The 22719-nt window shown below is 35.2% G+C and overlaps 1 protein-coding gene across 1 annotated transcript in view; it reads right to left on the bottom strand.

Annotated features, from left to right (window-relative positions):
- Window positions 1-22719, bottom strand: part of RNGTT (RNA guanylyltransferase and 5'-phosphatase) — a 189205-nt gene that overhangs the window by 55662 nt on the left and 110824 nt on the right. The window contains exon 12 of the mRNA XM_085318674.1: window positions 7989-8089. Coding sequence (XP_085174800.1) covers window positions 7989-8089 — 101 coding nt within the window. The remainder of the gene's footprint in view (window positions 1-7988; window positions 8090-22719) is intronic.

Here is a 22719-nt window from a genome sequence, read left to right as displayed (position 1 = left end):
TTGCTTGAGTAGCTCATAACTTGAACTTCCTCACCTGATGGTAGTACTTCACTTCCCTGGACTCTGCAATGAGATTCAGGGACCTCACAAACAAGCCTGAGATCAGCCCTTGCCATTCAAAACCAATACAAAAAAGGCTGAATACCTCAGGCTTTCCTATATCTTTATATATATATTTATATATATATATATGTATATATATCTTTCCTATATCTTTTTTAACTAGGTCTCAGCAGGCCATTTTCCTTAATCTTTCTTTTGTTGCCAGTGTATCTACAGAAGCTCTTCCTGTTGCCCTTCACTTACTCCCAACTCCAGCTGAATTTTGGCTTTCCTAATTCCATTCCTATAATACTCAAACATTTTTTTTACATTCTCTAAGACTGCTTGTCCTTCCTTTCTGTGTTTGTGTTCAGTCAGGAATTCCTCATTCAACCAAGCCTSCTGAGATACCTGCTTGATTTCCTGCTCACTGGAAAGGTGTGCTGTAAGGGCACATGGAGGAGGCTATCCTTAAAGATCAATCAGCTCTCCTGGGCCCTTTAGGGCAACCCACCATGGGATACTACCTACCTGTTTCCTGAAAAAGTGAAAGCCAGCTTTTCTGAAGCCCAAAGTCATTACTCTTCTGCCTACCTTCCTCACTTCCTTTCAGATTTCACCATCTTACAGTTGTTCAGCCAGAGTTGGCATCAGCCCTCAATTTCCCAAACAATTCCTCCTTATTCACAAATAGCAAAATCAGTAGAGGGTCTCCACTGCTTGACTCATCCAACACCTATGTCAAAAACTATCCTTGGCACGATCCAGAAATCTCCTGGACTGCTCGTGCCTTTCCATGTTACCTGTCCAACAGATGTTTGGCTAACTAAAGCTCCCCAAGAGTATGAATGCCAGCACTCATGAGGTTTCTTCCAGTTGTTTAAAGAAGGCTTTGTCTCCTTCCTCCTCTTGACTAGGGGTCTGTAGCAGAATTCTACCACGCTAAACCTCCTGTTGGCCTCATCTCTGATCCTGATCCAGCAGCTTTGGACCATCCAACCACCCATTCCACAGCAGACCTCTGGGCATACCAGTTGCTTTTTGCAGATGGCACACCTTCTCCCATAACCCAGGCATAAATATAGCTATTCCAATTGTTATTTTAAGAGGCCATAATTTTATTAACATGTATGGATTAGTATAGAAACATGGCTAGATTTGTAAAATTATTAAGAAGGTATAATAAGAAAATACATAATGCAAAGCTTAAAACATCAGCTGTTGTTCATATCTCCCTGCAACTGGACGTTTAAATCAAGTATTTGGGATCCTATGAGCTTAACGCAAAACCAACTGTAATAAAACTTTAATTTAGTCACTAACACTTATCTTTTAATTAACATTCACATAGGAAAAGCTGTTATAAAATGGGTTAAATAAAGCACAGAGGTTGTCACTAAAGCAGCWTAGCACTGCTATAGTCCAAGAGACTTCTGGTCAAACTGCTCAAAGGTAGTAATCAGATTGAAGCATACCAAGTATCTACCTGGGAAATGTAATCACAAAACACTGCCAGGTAAACTACTGAGGATCCCACTCTGTGAGTTCCCYATTATTTATTTTGTTCCATGTGTGAAAAGTCTTGTCAGTGCTGCTTTTGTACATCAAAATCATGAAGAAAAATCTTGTCATTATTTTGATTCACGTTATTTCACCTTATATATACACAGTCCATCAAGCAGTATTTCTGAACCCCTATACCTAAGCTACATGGCCAAACAGGAAATTTAGAACAAARTATTTATTTAAATGTATAATAGGAGAGATCGGTGCATGAGAAAGAAGCAAATTTTAGAGGCATATGATATTTGGGAGCTTTTCTTGATCTCTTCTATGGATAGGAATAGGCAAGGAACTGATCTTTAACAGAATGGATAATTACAATGATAGCTGACATTAGCAACTGGAAAGACTACTTTAAGCAAGCAGTAAGTTCAAGAAAAAGAAGCAGGTCTATGAAACATGCAAGGCGACATTTACATTCCATTTTTGCAAGCGTATAGATAATTTTAGGATGATATGAGGCAAAGCTTTTAAAAATCTGGAGAAATGAGTAGCTAAAGTAGAATAATTATCTGACAGATGGAGATTGCCCAAGGCTGCCACTTGAACATATAAAAAGATGAGGCTTGAGTTCATTTCTGAAATCCAACATTAGAAATTCCAAGAGCATCTTGACTATTAGCTGGGGAAGGTATAACATTATGTTCAGCATACCAGAGTATATATACTGCTTAGTTTGGAAAACCATACTTTGAAAAGAGTTTAAAAAGGCTGAAGCATTACAGAACAATTTTAAATATTCTTATATCAGTAATGTAACGCAAATACCGACAGCATAGGAAACTTGAAGTATCTAGATAAAATGTACGTCCTTTTACAGATTTCCATCACAATGCCAATGGTGGCAGTTGTCCATGCATATTCTACCACAGTAATTTTTGTGCTTTGTATTCCCCCCGTCCCATAGCGTAATGTAATATTCTCTCAGTCAGCTTGCACAGTCCTATCTTTAAATTTGTTCAGATCTAGCAAAATCTACTGCGGTAACAGCTGACTGTCTAAAGATAATGGCTAAACAAATTACTCGTTTACTTTCACTTGCAGCTCTTTCATTCTGCAAAAAGTAAGCAACGTAGAAGCACACTCTTGCTTTAACAACAGTACAGCCATAAATGCAGCTAATACATTCAAACCTGCATTCCCTCCTGCTGTGCATCCCAACACTGTGCATCTTTGCATCTATTTGCAACATCTTGTCCTTATTTGTTCTGTAATTGCTGTGGGACATCATCTACATCCTGCTTCACAACTCCACTAAATTCAACACAAATGCAGCTCTAATCTTGACTTTGATCTCTGGAGGCTACAGGAATAGGGGATCATTATTTTTACAACCAGAGTACTGCTTGTAAAACTCCCATCTGGGCTGGACACCACATGCAAGAACAAGCTTGGGCTGTTTGAGAATGGGGCATTCTGCAAACAGGTGAAAAGGAAAAGAACTCACAATTCGAGCTATCATCTCATGAATCAAATAAAAGGAGGAAGGCAAAACCGGGAGGGAGCAATGAAACACTAATTATTATGTTAGTTCTGCAATTCTTATCCTATTCAATTAACTTCTTCGATTTATCAGTCTTTTTTTTTTCTTCCTAGAGCAGAAGAGTGAGAAAGACTAGTTTATAGGATGGATAAGCCACCTTGTGACAAAAAACATATTTATATGAGACAGCAAAGCAAGGCTATCTTGAATCAGTTGTAGCTTTTTTTTCCTAAGATGCTCTAACCTACACTCACTACCAAAAAGAGCACAACACTACATCTAACCAAAGCTAAAATTCACTTGCTTAAAGTCATGGTATCTAYGCCCCTTTGCCAATGGGTCAAGAGAGATTCCTTTCACATTTTTTGCTGACTGCCAGCGTGTCCAAGATTTGAAGTCCCTGCTGTCCTGGAACGTATTGTAGCTCATCTCCCATTTTTTATTATTTGGTGATGCCCAAGCTAAATGGAACTTTGCCCCAGTGTTTTTCAAAAGTGGTTCACTTAAACATGGTTAAGATCAAGAAAAAATTATACACTTGCTATTAACAGATAGTTGATAGTTACTTCAAGTTTTTTTTATTAGCATCTCTCTATTAGAGAATGAGTAAAATTCCTCTGATTCTTTCCAATATCCCGATGTTCTAGACAAAATAGATATTATTTCGCAATTTGAAATGGCATTCAATGGTAGATAGTCTAATTCTTTGACCCTGTAAGATACTCTATTCATGGCCAATAAAACCAAAAGCTTGCTTTTCCCTTATTTTAACATCTGACTTGGATAAAAACTAAAGGAGTTCCATAGGACAATTAAAAATCTGTGAAAGAAGACACAGGCATTTTAAAAATTCTTTGTCAGCTACTATAAATCTAGCAGTTTATAAACACTTGCAGTTGATATTTGTGACATTCAAGGAAGGCTTAGAATTGGTCTGGGTTTCTTATTTTTTTAAAAAAATATTCTTAGAGTCAGACATTTTGAGAAGAGACATCTCTACTGTTTAAAAATAGTCTTCTCTATAATACAACTGAGGTTTTGCAGATAGCAATTAAATACCCTCCAACTTCTCTTCCAATAAGGCCATTTAACTAGTAGCTCATTTAGCAACACACGTTGATGAGTTTATATTCCTGAAATTTTATTTTCCATGAATATCATAATAATTTAGAAAAAATACAGGTTACTGTCCTAAGAGCAAAGGAGGCAGCTTCACATTGCTGATGTGAGACCACCTTAGGAAWCCTGAAACAATACAGAAGTCTTGGAAGGAGGTGCTACCTTTTTAAAGTCCAGGAAATGTGAGGACTCTTCAGTTCAACTTTTGTCTTTCACCAGCAAAAAGCAAAAAATACTTTCATTCAGCTGATTTAATAGTTATTTATAAAAAGTCACTATACTAATGTGACCAGAATAGATTGAATAACCATAAACTGGAAATGAAAAGTAAGAAGAGTTTATCCAAACCCATCAGCCTAGTGGCTGGCCAGGYTGGACAACAGGAACACACATGGGACAGTTATGATGGCTCAGCTGATAAGCTTTAATGCACTAAGGTGCAATAATGCAGTTTCTTTCAAGTACATGCACTGAAGTGGATTGTCAGGATTAGGTCATCTGGGTTACAGAAATCCTTCCTTTCCTTGGGTTAGAAAAGTATTTTTCCTTTATTTTCATTCTTTGTTATGCAGTATTTATTTTTATAAGGAAACTTTTATTCTAAAAGTACTTTATAGATCATAACCCTGATCTTTCTTTTTAATTCAGCGGCAAAACTCCCTCCAATTTCAAAGTGAAAGAATTGAACCCTAGACAAAAATAATTGGTCATTTATCCATTATTGAATTACAGCCACATCTGAGGTGAAACACAGTAGCTATTTTGCAGTTAACATTACTATTACAGGCTGATCTATGGATGGAAATGCAGAACTGAAAGCACAGGGAAATGGTAGGTAGGTGGAAAATAATGACTAAAATTTGGCAAACCCCCTAGAGATAATTCCCTTATTCATATGAAAAATGCACAAGACTGTTTACAATTGTTCAGGATCTCAATTACATATGCCACCCAAAAGGCAGGTCCAACAGCTGACAGGGTAATAATGCTAAGGTGCTGAATAAATAAAGCTCCTATACAATTTGTTCCCTATAAAAGTAAACAGGGAACTGTAAATACAAATGCTGCAAGCATCAAGTTAGGGGGATTTTGCTTTTTGCACATGTGAGTTTTATTTTTTTCAAACATGACTCAACCAGTATTAACCATGAACTGGACTGCAAGATGTGGTAAGATCATATACACTTGCAGCAGAGATTCAGACATTTGCCTGCATTTCAAAGTTTAAAGATGAGGCTGTGAATCAGAAGAGAGGACTTGGAAATTATCGACAGTCAGCTCCCACACTCAATGTTTCGAGCTGTCAAGTATTTGAGATCAATACTTTGGCTTTGGCTCCTTGTTTGTCAGAAAGAGATCAATATAGAAACATATATTCAATTTTCATAGATAATATCGTTTAACTGTACCAAAGGAATATGTGAATTTTATAACAGTACCTTAAACACATCTGAATTACTCTGCTGTCAAAAAGATGCTAAATTTCTTTCTTGATTACAGGAAAAAAAAATCACCTAAAAGGTTGAAACCAATATCAACGTTGGTTTTTCTTCAAAAATCTCAGTGGGGCTGGGCAAAGGCAAGAAACCTAACATTGTCATGCTAGAATTGCCAGTAGCAAGGCATTCAGTTCATCAGAACAGAAGTTTTAGTTATACCAGAGATCAACCTAACAAGCTTTCGTCACAGCCATTTTAGTACGGCAGTGCTCTGAACTCTGGAATTGCCTTTTTAAAGTCGAAAATAAAATATGCTTCTTTGGAAACTACAATCAACAATTTCAAAACCACTGTAATTCTGATGTTTTATTAAACAAATTCATCATCTTAAGATTTTCCACGCAATAAATGGGATACTCAAATTAGCAATTGAAGCAGTAAATCCTGTAGTATTTTTTTCATTGTTTGTGGTTAACTGGGCAGAAGCTACTGTTTCATAGGTCATTACTCAACATAAATACCTCTCTCCCAACAAAGGCAAATTATTTTTCCCACTCAGTACTTCATTAGCTTTTCTTTTTGTTGGATGACTGCACTTGCGATACCTTACTACTAGCAGTTAACTGTCATATGAGATGAAGTAAAATATATTTGAAGAATTGTATTTTATTAGTCAAATGTCAATTTTTTTTYCCTCAGGTGTGAGAGGGGAACATAAACATTAAAGTACTTAAGTAAACCTACAGACTAATCCAGAAAATTATTTCCACAACAGGAGCAATGCACTTATTTTTACATACCTGGAATATGATAGAACATTTTTGAATAGTAGAAAGTGTTTCCAATTCCATATGGAAACAATCATTCTTTAATAACCTGTTACTAACAGCTTTCAACCCAGTTTTTTAGAAATAGTTTTTGCTAGCTAATGTTTTACAGTGTTTTCATATTCTGATCAAATAATCCATAATCTAATATATTAAATATAATAACATTGACATTTTTCTGTTTGAAGTCAGTGTTAACTAATCAAATGAATAATTCATTTCTAATATTAAATGCAAAAAACTCATGTTTTGCTTCTGAATTAGAATGCTGTACATTTATAAGTTTAGAAGAAGTCGTAAGAATCTCCTATTAAAAATAGGYGGGGTTTTTTTTTTTGTCAAATAAAGGATAATTTTCTTTACAGATAGTCTTGTGACATAAATAAAAGCTGGGAAAACCTAAAAGATTTGTAAATATACACATCTGATTCTTTGAGGTCAAACTTAAATGTTCTGATATATTTTCTAAAATAGCTGAGTTGTTACTGAGTACTTAATATTCAGTTTTCATACACAAATATTTGAACAAGTACTTCTGACCTTATGAAATGCTCAGACGTTAGTAGCTGAATACATGCTGTTGAATAATCCCCGTATCCTTAGGTTACTATATATTCACCAAATATGTTCATCAACACAGCATACAAGTGTCTAAAAGTTGGATGTGGTGTCATTAGCACACTGAAATAAGTAAGCAATATATGAAATAACTGCTTAATCATATTCAGTTGCCTGTAGCATCAAGAAAAAAAAAAGCTAAATGTCAGTATTTCAAACTGTCAGCTGAAATGAGTCCCAGATGTTAAAATATTAAGCAACCTAAAAATCAATTAACTTCATTTTAACAAAATCTTTTACAAGGTAAGCGTAATCTAATGACTCATAATCTTCCCCTTCTCTTCCCTGGCACAATCACACATTAAACGTGTGCTTGTTTAATATATGCAGTGACTGGACCAGGCAAAATACATAGAAYTGATGTAGTCTAAAGATTTAACTGTCTTATGGCATTAGAATTTCTTTTTTGTTAATAAAGATTTTCATGGTTTTAGGGACAATACTGAAGAATAACTATCAAAAAATATATACTTATTTATAATTTTGTTTTTGCTTAAAAGAACACGTGCCATTTGTCATTGTACACAATTCCAAAAAGGAATAAAGTTTAGGTTGCTACTATTTTACATAAAAATAARGGAAAATAGTCATTTGACCTAAGAATTTAAACTAATATAGCCTGACTCGTTTCTAAAAACATGAGGGGTTATTGTCAAATTCAATAAGTATTTTTTTAATGAAATTTAATTTATGAATGAGTTGATCCACATTACAAAGATCAGTCATTCTTTCCATCACATCACCGATTACAACGTTTGTCTCTATTTCCAATAGACAAATTCTACAGAACATACAGAGGCTTAGCTCTAGAAAACGTCAAGAAACATCAGAGAAAAGATTTACTACTAAAAGACTCATGTAAACGTTTTATATTTAAAAAGGGAAGAAATTACATACCCTTCTCCACCAATTCTGGTTATCTTTAGACGAAAATCAACAGAGTTCAAACTGGGTGGCTTCCATTTCAAGATATCATCACATCGGCCAGGCTTGTATTTCTAAAGCAAATTAAAAAGCAGTTTCATTATGCTTATTGTTTTTTACAGGGTTTTAAAGTTACAATTCAGCATTTCAGAACTATATTAGTTGTCTCTAATGAACTGCAGTACTTAGACTAAAACAACAAACTCCATTAGCACAGAGGTAGTTGTGCTTCCGTACTTCCTTTGCTTTTATCACTCCTTGGCATTGTAGCCAAGGCATTGCATACAACAAGGAACAGAGAACGGAAACACAAACCAGCATTCTTTGTTGTATCTACCCGGCCAATGGAATATTTCGAAAAAGAAAATAAGACAACACAGTAATAAACAAAAATGCCGATGGGACATACGTAAAGACACGTTTTAGATAACCTCAACATTTCAAACATTTTTATGAAGCAATGTTTTTGTTACCCATACAGTTAGCTGACAAAAAAAGCCAGCAGTTATTATACTGCCAATCATTAAAAAGGCCAGTCAGAAACATGTTTTTTCCTATCAAAGAAATCTAAGGTATGTAAAGATTGAAGAACATCATGACATATTATAACATAATTAAGGGAACATTTATTGCTTAAGGGAAAGGGTATACACTTGACTGAATCAAAAGATGCCATACGTAACATAAAAGGAGCAATCTTCTCTTAAGTCAGAGCTTTGGCATATCACGAGCTCTTTTATCATCAGCTTAATTTATTAAGCTGCCATTTTGTTCATCCTGGCTAATAGCGAGAGTCAGGCCAAAAGCAGACTACGTCTTTTCTTACTAAAACCTTTGTGGCAGAAGAATAAATGAATATGAATAGGGTAAAAGAATATAATTTGGAGAAAGATAGAATGAGAATTCTTAACTGTTTGGTTTTTAATTTATTAGTCCACAGTGAAAAAAATTATGCAAATTTACTTTAAAGAAACAAGAGTGCTCAGTGTCTTTTGGAAACATGGTGATTACTAGCCGCACACAGCACCTACAGGGTGTTAAATATTTGTAAAATGCAAAAGTTAGTGACGATAAACGTAACAGTTCTAAATCTAAAATGACAGAAGAAGATGAAAAATTTCCTGTTTTCTGATGTAAAAATGGAAAGTTAGCCTTCCCCAAATAAATGCAGTGTAGCTTATTATTTATCTCTGGATGAAATTCTCGTACTGCATGTGGCTTTTGCTAGACAATTATCAAACGTAAGCTTCACATAAGGCTAGAAAGGTTTGGAGCTGATTTAGTTATTTCTGAAATATGTGACAAAAATAACTTACTAAAAGCTCCTTCTGGTATTTGAACATGGCTGGCTAGAGTGTTTCTTCTCTTCTTATATTTGACCATTGCCCTAAACTGTTTGAGGGCAAAGGCTGGAGGCAGTCTGTCCTGGTTTCCAGTCTGGGCATTATAAACACGTTCCAAATGTCGGCATTAAATCATCTACGTGACTTACCATTCTAATCATGCACAGCTCTGAACTGAATTTCTCCACAATCTTCTCTTCAATATCTGAATAAAATTTAAATTATTTATCCTTGTCCTCAGCAGAGCGCACAGAAGCTATTTCTGACGCCTCTTATCTACGCTTGCTTTCCTTCAACTTCTTTCATTATATTCTTTCCCTGCTATCACCTAGCTGCAACTTGTCTCTTGGCAAGCAAGTTTCTCCAGTGGTCCCTCACACTGGGAACTCTTGCCTCCTTACACTTGAATCAGAAAACTAGTACGATACAGTGTGATAGGAAGTATGGTTTTTCCTCTCTTCTCTTCCCGTCGGCCTGGTTTCTGTGATGCAACACCAGCAGCTATTTGAGGAAGGCCGGCTGGGTCTACCTTTTCAAAATGGGACTTAGAAAGGGATTCTTCGAGCAACTTATGAAAAACAAAACATTTCGGCAATCAACTAGAGATATTCCATTAGAATAGTGGAACAGTGGCAACTTAGAGGCTCTTCCAGCTATTTCTCTAGATCTTCCTTCACAAGTAGTAATTTAAAATCTCAAAAGATTTCAGGTTTAATTAAACTCTTCCAGTGATGAAATTTATCTTGCCCCTTAGCTTTTTCATCTCCATTCCCAAATTAAAAAATTGCTATCATGCATTCTGGTGTTAAAAACATGTAGGAACTCATGTCATATATACTAATTGACCTTAAATAAATAATACAATAGAATCTACAAAATATAATGCTCAATAAAGCATTTAACCTTTCCAGATTATAAACATTTATACATATATATAAATAAATACACACACAAACACATACTCATATTTTCATACATAGATTCTGTATTTAAATATATTGTAAAGTATTTATATTCTATTTTAGAGAAAAAAATTAGAATTTATTCAGTTGGATGTGTACCTTGGATATGAAAATCATGATTAAGGTGAATGGCACTGAAATCTCTTTTTCCGTCAAATTTCCCTACCATTTTCTTGTACTTATATCTGATATTGTGGGAATATGGAATTAAATTATAACCTTTATTACTAAAATATATTCCAGGAATTATTGGACACAATATAGACTGTGCAAATGCATTACTTACTGCTCTCTGTCATCTGCAGGTCCTAATTTGGCCAGATGTGATTACTGTTGCTAGGTAGTCACTACTTAGTTCAAATAAGAGCTATGAGGAACACATCAGTTTGTGACAAATTTCACCACAGACAATGAAAATTTAATTCACGAAACAGCAGGTTATCAAGAAACACGGCATACAACTGAATAGCAGAAGTTGTTGGAATAGCTGTGACTTTTGCTGTATGGAATAGAAGAGTCATCTTAATAGCTGTTCTTTTGTCTTCTCAGCATGACTGAGGTCCTCAACCACTACCAGGAGTGTAATCTGTCAATCCTGCAGAAGCCCTAAGAACTTGCATTAGGGCTCGGMTTCTAATTTTTTGACCTGTAATAATTTTCTGAGTCAATTTATTTTTAAGAAAAAGGTCTTACTTTGAGAACTTCTAAGCTATTAAGACTAGCCTTAGTCTAACTCACTTTAGAAGACCGTCTCAACTATTTTAGTATACGGAACTAAACCAGCCTTTTACATGTCATTCCTTTAAAGAGAAAACAAACAGAGACTAAAAGTCCTCAGTACAGAAGGAATTTTCTCTTCTGTATAGAAATGCCAGTCTCAACCAACAAAAATCTTGTGTTTTGTGTCCAAAGGGTAAATTTGAACTGTTTCTACATTTACAAGCACTCGTATTTCTTCCCAGTATTTTCTCCTTCATTAACAGGAGCCTTGCTTTCTGATTGGACAGATAATAGGATTGAAATGTACATACCATAGTCTTCGAAATGAAAGATCAAGATTTTTTCTACATCGTATCATTGGAGGAGGAAATTCAAAGGCCTCTATGGAAGCACTAAAAGCTTCTTTCAGGATTGTAGACTTTTTAGCCTTCTTCTTTTTACTTCTGCCTAGAATATAAGTCTAAAAAAATCTAGAAACTCCTTTAGGAAATGATCTTTACTTCACAGAGTCATAGAATCAGTAAGGTCGGAAGGGACCTCTGGAGATCATCTAGTCCAACCCCCTTGCTCAAGCAGGTTCACCTAGATCAAGTTTCTCCTGGATTCCCCTCTCAGCAGTAAATCCCTACAACATCTCTATCAGAGGTCCTCAATTTGTCCTTGTAACAGCTCAAAGAACTGCTCGTTGTTTCCATCCTGCCCTGCTGGGAATCACTTCATACACACACGCACACCTCTCTGAGTCATTGTACTAAATGCCTGCAGAAAAGACGCATCTAAATTGTACAATAACGGAAGAATAGCCTCACTGCATCAGCCTAAACCTCTAGCATCCTTACAGAGGCCAAAAGCATATGCCTAGGGGAAGTTAAACAGAGGGTAATCACACAAGAAATTTTCTACTAATACTCTCTCAGACATCATCCATTTTCAGGATCAGAGACCTCCTGACACGAATGTGATTTCTATATTTGTAGTTACCCTCAGTCCCCCCCGCATGAGCTTGTCCAGCTCCCCACTAAGACCAGGTAAACTTCTATCATCTGTAACAGCCTATAGCAAAGCGTTTCACAGTTCAACTACTCTGCAAGAAAAAACAACACTTTTTGTTTATTCTGAATCATCAGGTTTCACAAATTTATGCTGTCTAGGGCTTATATTGACAGAGACAGTGAACCACGAAACATCACTCTTCCTATGCTACTCTTCATCTCATATGCTTCTATAAATGGAAGTAATTTCAACTCAGAGGCCATCGTTTTACATATGTAGTTAGAAATTTTTCTTTAGACTAGAGTTACCATTCTTGCTTTTACCTCCAGGACCAGCACAATGTGAATAAAATTTCTGCTAAAATGTTTGTCTTATTCATTAAAAATTGTTAAAAGAAAACAAAAAATAAATAAACAAGATATCTGCCACACTTCTTCCCAATTAGCCAATCCACGAGATCTTGGCTAGAATACAATGGCAATAAAAATATACTAGTTTGGACCATTATCAAATAAGACTTTTCTCACTTTGCCSCAGATTTGTTAACACTGAACATCTGGCAAAAGTACTAAGTATCTTACAAATGTTTCAGAAAAATATTGACTTTAAAACTAGTATCAAGAACAAGTAGTACAGTATCCATACGTCTACTGTTACCATGAAAGACATTCACAGAAATTTAGCTTGAAATGAAAATACAATCTAATAAAGGCCATATTAATTCCTGWGAAGAGTATTCACTTTTGTAATGGGCAAGCCTGTATGTACAATACAGCAGTAGTAGGTTCTTGAATTTGAACGCTAAGCACTAAATCAAGTATTCTGCAAATATCAGCTGGAACCAAAAAAGAATTCTACTTCTTAAATATGTGAAAATTTTGCCTTAGATGAATCACTGCATACTGCAGGTCTGTTCTGCCTGAAGTTATCTTATATTCCCTTTCCAAAACAAAATGTGAAGCAATCTGTCTGAGATCAAACTACTCCCCAGAATTTTAAATATAGCATTCATAGCAATGATATCTTAAACATCTCTCCTCCCATAAATATGCATGTACGTGACTGTTTCTAAAACACACCAGGTCACATAACACTTTAAAGATGAAGTTTATGCTTTTCTCTRAACTCTTTCAACCTAGGATAAAGGCACCCTTACCAAGGTAAACTAATCTTCCTCCTCTTGATGAGGCAAGAACTTCAGTCCTACCTCTTCCTTTACAGTTGTTAGAAGAAATGATCCACTTGCCACRTCTAGGCTTTTGGCTGAAGTTACTGTGCTCTTACCAGCTTCATGGTGGTCCAAAATTCTGGTCAACAATGTATACCAGAGTTGAACAGGTTGCCCAGAGTGGTTGTGGAGTCTCCTTCTCTGCAGATATTCAAAGCCTGTCTGGATGTAATCCTGTSTAACATGCTCTAGGTGACCCTGCTTGAGCAGAGGGGTTGGGACTCTGTGAATAGGAAAGACTAACARAAGTTGTCTACCTCAGACATGCTGTTTCCTCTACAGTAAGTCTTTGTTGGGCTGATAACCTAACCTGGAGACCAGAGGTTATCCATAAGGAAGTGCTGCCTCATTCACAGCTGAGTAGGAACAGGAATAAGACCTGTGAGCCTTATATAGTGATATATAGTTTTCTTATATACCACTTATAGTGGTGGAGGTGGCAATGACACACTGCTGTCATCTGTGTGAGATGCCAAAAGGTCAACATGGCATTTTCTACAGCAGCCCACTGTGAGGCTGGCAATCCATAATCCAAAGGTTTGCGGAATATAATTCTCCTTTTGACAGGTTCAAACCATGCGTTTAGTGAGAATATTTGGTCCAGGGCGGGGACCAAGACTAGCTCTAATCCCCAATAAATTCCTAAAAATGATAACAGAGATATAGGGTCCAATTACTTCCTGCTTCTGATCAGCTTCTCTTGTACCACGTAACTTGCATCACTTATAGACATAGTCCTTCCACCCCTTAAGTGTAAACAAGCAGACACAACTTTGTGTCTAAAGCTCAGATGATTGTAGAGGGGTCCTGCCTGCTAGATGCTGGAAGCAGAGTCAATTCTTCCATTAAAATTCAGAGACTGCTAAGGTTAGTTTCATAACCATCAACGCATGCTGACTCTGTTACCTCTGCTGGCTACAGTCCTTTTCCTGTCTGCAGTGACACAATTTAGAAACCTGTATATCCACAACAGTCAGAAATGAGCACAAAGAAATAAYACCAAGTACCTGCCTGAAATTTAGCAAGGTTCATGCTTTTATAAAATACATATGAAATTCATTAGTATTGGGGGCTTAGTTAATTCAAATTTGTTTATAATTTTGTTAAAAACACAGTTTCTACTGAACAGTGAAGTACTAAAGAAAAAAATTATTTCCATCACGATAGTTATTTAACTCTTTAAAAATTACTACTAGATTATGATGCATAACTACATTTTAAAATCTTAATACATATGGTAGTGCTTTTTTCTGGAAAACAATGCAGTAACTATGTCTGAATATGTAATAAATTGTATAACTGAAATTATTCTTGAATATGAAATTGCTTTACATCTTCAGGTGTCTAATTGTGTTAGGTTTCAAATAAAATATTCATATTTTTTATTTCAAATAAAATATTCATATTTTAATACCAGGAAGGAACTTCTATTATATTATAAATGATATTCTGATATTTAGTCAGCCTTATTTACCAGGATAAACATCCTAAAAGCATTCTAAAAACAATTCAAAACACCTCAGATTCACAAGAAGTAAGAAATATTTGTTATCTTGTAAAATCTGCTCATTTCAATTACCATATTCTTCTGTTTTATTTAAATTGTTTGCAAGCACCTTTGTATTCAACATGATATTAAACCTTTCACTTGAATGGAAAAGGTTAACTATTGCAAACCTACATATACACAAAAATAAGTCTCTTCCTCTTAGCCACTCAAATATTCTCTCTCATGTGCTCTATTTTATTCTTAACACTCTTAATACCCATAAGGCCCTGTCCAGTGTAATAGTTTTCATTCATTTGTGTAAATATAAAGATAGAAAAATTACCATAAATGTGTTTTTATTTTCTTGCATTTAAGCAAGACTCTGGGTCACTCTGAAGACTCGAAAGGACTGATTATAAAGATGCCTCAATCAATCTTTTCAGGCTATATCTCATAGTAAAATGAGCCAAAGAACAGGAAAAAATGCTCATATTGTTGTCACATCATGTGAGTAAGTTGCATCAATGGATCAAAAAGCCATGGGATGAAAGGCAATCTTTGACACAATTGTGTATTCATAGATTTTCAAGGATGGAAAGTATTAGCGGGCTCACTGAGCAAGCTCTGTTGTGTAATGGGACAGAGAAACGTCAACCACAATTTCTGAATCAAGCTGCTAACTTCTATTCAAATTACAGGATCACAGAATCAGAAAGGTTGGAAAGGACCTCTGGAGATCATCTAGTCCAACCTCCCAAAAACTTCCTTGTGCTGGTTCCACTGGGGCTTGAACTCAAGACCTTCAGCATGTAAAGCAGTTGTGAYAACCACTACACTACATTCAGAAACATACCAAGTAATGAAGAAATGACAACATATATTTAGGGAGRTTACCATAATCATTTATTACTCTTATAACTGCATGCTTATTTCTATACTGAATACCACTGAATCTTGTAATGCCTTAGTTTAGACTGAAGCCTAGCTCTCCATGTAGTTGCTTAAAGACCACAGTCAAATAAYACCTAATCTTCTCTTTGTTAAGATGAAAAGATTGAGCGTCTCACTGCACAGGTAATTTTCCAGTTGGCAAATCTTTTACACCACTGCAAAATTTGCCAAAAGCATTTAGAAGAGCAGAAAACAGACTTGAATCTCCCATTCTAGTTTTATTTCTACTGCTCATGTACACAGCAGTATACAAAATGTTTATATCCACTTTGTACCCTTTTGCATTGCATTGCATTGATAGGCACTGATAACCATCTGAAATAATCCTTTTCGGATTAGCTGTGTCTTAATACTCTTGCTCCTAGACGTGTACTTCACATTCAGCTGTACTGAAACAGTGACGTAAGACCAGATGATCCAGGCCTATACAACTGATCTTCAGAGAAGTTAAACAAGTTTGCTGAAAAAGTTGGAAATAATCACATGATTACACACATAAAACCTCCAAAACCTATCATCAGAACACTTCATTTTAATATACTTTTTTAATCCATCACCAAAAAAGRAAAAAAGAACACACAAGAGAAGACATCTAAGAAAATCTAAGTGAGGGAAAAGAAGTTATGCCACAAGCAGTTAACTTTTAACTTGCTAAAGTATTTTGTCTTCTGTCTTTCCTAGCTTCCCTTTTCAGTTCCAACTCCCTCTATTCTTCAAAGTCCCTACATAAAGGGCTTACATCCTTTCCATATTCTCCATATCCCATTACTGCAATACCCCTAGTTCTCTCCCATGTAATCTATTTACCATTCCATTTCAAAAGCTACGCAAAAGGAAATGTGGCACCWTTTCTGGCAATGATGAAGGAAAAGCATGATTACTCTTGCATGAAGTCATCAGATTTGGTTGTTATTTAAGACACAGAGTTGACCAAACTGATTATCTACTGCAAGCCAAAATCTTTATGATTTTGGTCAAGACTTGCCAAGAACATTCCACAWACCTCAGAGTCAAGAAAGTGAATGCTAAGAAATTTTCCTACTGTGTTTTGGGTCTGCAAAGGGTCGCAGGACAGCCCACAGACACTGACCATACCAGCTTCCACCTAGTTTAGTTCTTTACATAGCTAGAAATAAACTACTACCATTATCTGCTTCCTAGGACAACTACTTGTCGCTTCACTTCACAGACTACCACTTGGCCATCTCTTGTGTATATCCAAAGACTCTAAAACAGGTTAGAAATGAATTAGTTGAATTACAGAGTAAAAATACAGCCTAATTAAAATCAATTTCTATATCACAGTTCTGTAGCATAGAAATTTTATTTAGCTTTATAACAGATGAGGGACTAATGTGAGCTAACCACAGTTTTTAGGAGATGAAAACTTTTCAAATCATTTAAAATAAGAAAAATAAATGTGACTGCTCTCCAGAGAAAGTACTTTTCCCCAAAAATAGTTTGGAGAAATTCAGTTGTACTAAGAAAGCATTTGAAACAGAAGGACTCAGTTGAGGCAGCTTACTTAAATTTCTAGAATGTCTTTTTTTATAAAAGTCACATTGAACCACATAGGAAAAGGCATTTATACGCAGGACTTCAAGTTAAGCCTATGAAGCTGTCTTAAGATTGTAGTTGCCATTGATCTGAATGTTTAATTGCTCATTATCTCAAAAGGTCAAGAAACATACTTGGGTGCTTAAAATTAGTATTTAGGAGCAGTGAAGTCTTTTAGATGCAGACACAAAATGGTTATAAGGCAATGAAATAATAAGATGATGAAACTGGGGTAGAAACAAAACTGGTTGATCAAGATCAGAGGAAATTTTGAAGAACTCAGAGGCAACTCTGAACTTTGTATTAACAGAACAGCAGATCAAATTCACATTGGACAAATGCAAGTTAACAAGGGGAAGATTTGTTGTGGTTAACTTGACTGTATATATTCAGCTAAGAAAAGGTGCTTCAATGAAATCTCTTCAACGGCGTTCAGTGTGCCAAAGACAATTAAGTTTCATTCATTATTTAGAAAGACAAATCAAATGTACYCAGTATTGTTTTCTTCCATGTAGATATTTCACATAATTTCTGTATAAGCTCTCGAATTTTTAGAGCAGGCATTTTTTTTAAATATGAATCTATTGTTCCTATGCTTGCAAGGGAAATCCACAGGGATATGATTTTTAAGTAAGAGCAATCAGGCTGGAAGAAACTCCCGAGTGAGTATCAGTACTTTCCAAACACCTGTCATTTGTGAAAGGCATATTCATAGTTGAAGGAAAACAGAAGAATGTTAACCACTGAATGGAAAACATAGAAGAACATTCTGACTGCAAAATTTGTACCCCTACAACACATCACACAAACACTGTCCAGCTTCATGCAAACGCTATAAATGCCTCCTATCAAGCCCTTCATCAGCACCACCAGTGTTTAGCCATGGACAGATGGCCATGAACACACTATCTAGAAGAAGAAAACAAAAGTAAATTCCTTGCTTTCAAAAAAAATTTTTGTCAACTAAAAATAAAACAATGTTGCTTGCAATGTTTCACGTTCTAAATCAGTGATTCAAACCACCTGACCAATCAAAGAACTGCAGTCCCCACCGAACATCGACTTTTTGCTCGCCTCTATAATTTGATCAGAAAACAAAGACATACTGATGTTCACTAGGCAGTTGATCACTTTTAAAATAAGGTTGTTAATGAATTCCAAACATACAATTTACACATGTCACAATATTGGAAGTAAATCCGTAGGCAATGACTTTTGAAGCTTATAAAGATGGGGAAAGACAGCTTTATTGGCTAAGCTCAAATCATTTAATAAGGCAAAAGAATAATAGAGTTAATTCTTGATAAGAATATTTTATATAACTCATTACTTGACAATGAACAGTGGAGTAAACAATGATGCTTGAACTCCCAAGTAGTCAACTAGATTTGTACTTATTCTTTCAATTAAAAAAAACACTAAAATTAACATAACTTCGCTGTATTCAGGAAATTCTTCCCTCAGAAAGGGAAAAGGCTAAACAGAAATGACACTTTTTAATACATTAACACTGACTAGCCAGAATAAAACTAGCAGTTTTTATTGTGAAAATGTTATTGTACCGTAATTYGCCTCTTAGGAAAATGTGACTTGAAGCTTTACTAAGTAGAAAGAAAATGGTTATAATCAAAAGGGCTTCTCAAATATTAAGCTTAGCTGTCAGATCAGACTGACAGGCAAAATATGCTGTTAATATTCACTCATTTAAATAGTGTTAGACTATGTTTCACACAATGGATATTAACATTTGCATGCAAATGAGGTTTAGAAAGTTAACCTGTATGCAGAAATTATTCTATTAAAATTATTCCGTTAATATTTTAATAGAAAATTTTCAATTGCCTTTTCTAAAGGTGCCTGCGAATTGCAAGTCAATGGAATATTTATTGGACTTTTTTTTATAATTATTGGGCTAAATGTCTTCTAGTCTTGCACTTTAATTTAGCTTTATACCTCCAGCTTCATTAAACATCTTCTTTCATAACTATACTAATAGCTTTTCTTAATATTCCATTAAGCAAGGAGAAAAATGTGATGAAATTTTCTTCACAACTAACTACATTTAAATATTAATCCTATTAATATTTGATAAATGATTTGGCTATCAATTCATAGCCAAAATCTATGTTTATAGCAATCGGAATATAGCAGTAAAAATTATTCATTGCTCATTTTGTAAAGCACATTACTGTAAAGCAGGAGCAACCTATTCTCATTCACTTCTGTCTGCAGTCATCGTTTCATGTACTACTACAAACTGGACCTAGAAATTCCAACATCTGGTCTGAAGTAAAAAGGATTAAAAAAAACCCCACCCTTAAACTGGTGGCTAATATATATGACCCAAAGCAGACTAAATACTGTCTGCCTTCAATTCTATATTCTATTATTGAACAGAAGCAAATTAGGGTAACTTCAAATGCTGCAAATTTGCATCTTTATGACAATAGTACACTCCTAACAATAGAACTATATTCCCATCAGTCCAAGGAACTCATGATGTTCCATGGTTGCTGTTTAACATAGCTTTACATTGCTATTGACTATTTTGTAATTTTCTTATTCTTCACCATCTGGGATTTATTACCTCTTTAAATCTGTGCTGTGCAAGTCTGTGCAAGAAAAATTGATGCAATAATACAAACAATGAAGATACTTCAGTTTGCTCTCTATTACTTTAACTCTGCTTATTTCACTTTATCACTTATTCATACTGATATGATCTTCAGACTATAACTGCAGTGTATGCTGTAACTAGGACACCAGTGTGATTACAGAATACTATTGTATTTACTCCCTTAGATTAAATTTTCTTTTAAACTAAACTTTACAACTCTATAATGGTAAAGATCAAATCTACACCACTTTGCCTCAACTATACACTGGTATTTTTTTTCTCCTTTAGAAATATAGATATAACATAAATAAATATGGAAGCAAGAAAGAAATAAACTGTCCAAAAAGACTGGTAAATAAGAGTTTCATCCTGATCACTAGAAGACTCTATGAAACTTATACTGTAATTAGTCTTCTTTCATTTGCATCCCCTTTTTCCCCAAAACAATTAGACATCTCTCTGAYGCGACAGGGGAACCCTTTTCTACCTGAAGGCTGCTAAAAATCATTGCTAAAAATTACCAGAGTTAGCTTCGCACCAAGATTATGGCTACGTTTATTTCTAATTATTTTGAAAGAACCATAATTATTGAACACTACGGKTGAAACCCAGTTTAACTTAGGCACAGCGGAGACATTAGAGATATAGATGCTTCATAAAGCAACTCTCCAGTAAGTGCCTCTGCCCCACAGAGCCAATGGAGAAAGGCGASTAACTGAGGCTTTACACACGTATACATACCTAATTCAGGAGGACAGTACTCCCTGCCACATGCCCGTGCCCACGGACTGCATGCAGAACTTCGACACCTGCTTTACAAGGCTTAGCTCATACCTTGCTCTCTATGTTTTCATATTCAGTTAATCTTCTCCATTCATATAAATGTATATAGGTATACAAACACAGATAGATTGTGTGTGCATATATATATATATATATATATATATATATATATATATATATATGTCCAAGTCAATATATTACTACTTATCTGAAAGATCCAACTCTTCCTTAAATAACTGAAACTTACTTGATAGCACTAACGCTGCTTATTTTTGCTATTCTTTCACGTCCAATCCAGATTATTAATATATCTAACAGAAATGCAATTGTTTCAATGACACGTTACAGCTTGGACTGCAAATGAGAAAAGCAATTTTAATTCTCTAATTTATTAGCTGAGTTTATTATTTTCAGGCTGCAATTCTTGAAATTTAAAATGAAACAGAAAAACCTTTGGACGACTGCACTACTAAATAGCACAATAACGCACAGCTTGCTTTTTTTTGTGAGCAAACCATAATCTTTTAAAACTATTCTATAGCTAGTAACTCTTCAAATTTTAAATGTTCACATTCTCCTTCACTACTCTCCTTCCAGAGTGTAATACGACTCTATCCAAATGCATCTCCAGAGGACTCTTGAAGACATTGTCCCTTAATTCACTGATATAAAAGTTGATGACCAAAGATGAAGGGATGAATTCAAAGTAAACTGTTGGGATAGTCGAGCTGATACAGAAGTATTCCTGGTACCCAACCCTTTACTTATTATATTTTTAAATCTCCTGAATCATTATTTTTCTTCCTTCTCTCTCCCAGTGATGCACCAATTCATCAAAAGATTCTTAGAGAGATCACGTTCCTTCCTAATTTTAATTTCATATTTTTACTGTGAAAACATCATTAGTTACATGAAGTAATGCTAGAGAAAACACTGATTTTCATTTCATGAAGTGATAGGTACAGCTGCTTCATTAAGTCGCTTGTTTTATGAAACTCACCATTTTTGTCTCTTTGTATGTTTAAAGTTTCATATTTACATGAATTTATATTCATAAAAATTCATTTATGACTCTCATATTATACAAATAATTTATTTCATATTTATCACCCTAAAGCTTCTTTAACTTCTTAAGGCCTCACTGCAACACTCTCTAGCTCTTCTTCACATTCTTTCCTTCCATTTTTAATACCTTTGTCCCAGTTCAGGCTTAAATGTAGTATCTTAAATCTACATCAGAAAAGGATGTGAAGAAGTCAGTCTACAGATGACAGAGGAACGAACTTCTTTGTGGACAGTTAGTCTGTGGTCAAAYGCTCCTTGAAATCTTAAAAAAATTAGACTAGACCAGCAGAAAGTATGAATTGTGTAAGGCCAACAACAGATAGATCTTCATTGTATCAAAAGACCCTCCAAGAAGTAAGAACCACTGCTCATGGCTGACTATCTACTATAACCCAATTTGCAAGTTGGGTAGTCTATCGGTATTAAAGACCACATTCACAGCAGCTACAATATTTAATTTTAAGGCCTCATCGTACCATTGTTTTTGCTGACTTTGATCTGTTCGGTATACGAAGAAAAATATTTCAGCAAACCACCTTCGAGATCATGAAGATTCATGAAACCTACCAATCCTAAATAAAAAGATGTGAAAATATACCAAAATACTCCTTGAGGAGTGTCAATCTCAACAAGCAAACAAACAGCTCTCGCACCAAGAGGCAGGCAGTGAGCTGCACCTTTAAGTTAATCTGAACATAAGGAGAAAYGTGCAAGCACAAGCTAAGAAACCGCAGCATGCTGGTCTCAGATGTAGTCTAATTTCTCTCTTTAATTCCAGAGCCGAAAAGCCCCTAGAGCTGAACTGATATGCATGAAAGATGATGCACAGAATTGCCAGCAGGATTTTTTCTACATGTCGTCAAATGTATGTTACACGAAATTGTCATTAAGGGCTAGCTTATTACATTTTACAGGGCTACAAATCTCCTTGAATTAAACATTTATGAGTCTTGCTTGGAATACCAAATCCTGCGGTGTTTTTTTTTTTTTTTTTTT

This window comes from Rhea americana, unplaced genomic scaffold, assembly GCF_003343005.1.
Source record: "Rhea americana isolate MKP2758 unplaced genomic scaffold, rheAme1 scaffold_55, whole genome shotgun sequence".
Classification (NCBI taxonomy): Eukaryota; Metazoa; Chordata; class Aves; order Rheiformes; family Rheidae; genus Rhea; species Rhea americana.
Note: the sequence above shows the minus strand (reverse complement) of the source record. Positions and strands in the feature narration are given on the sequence as shown.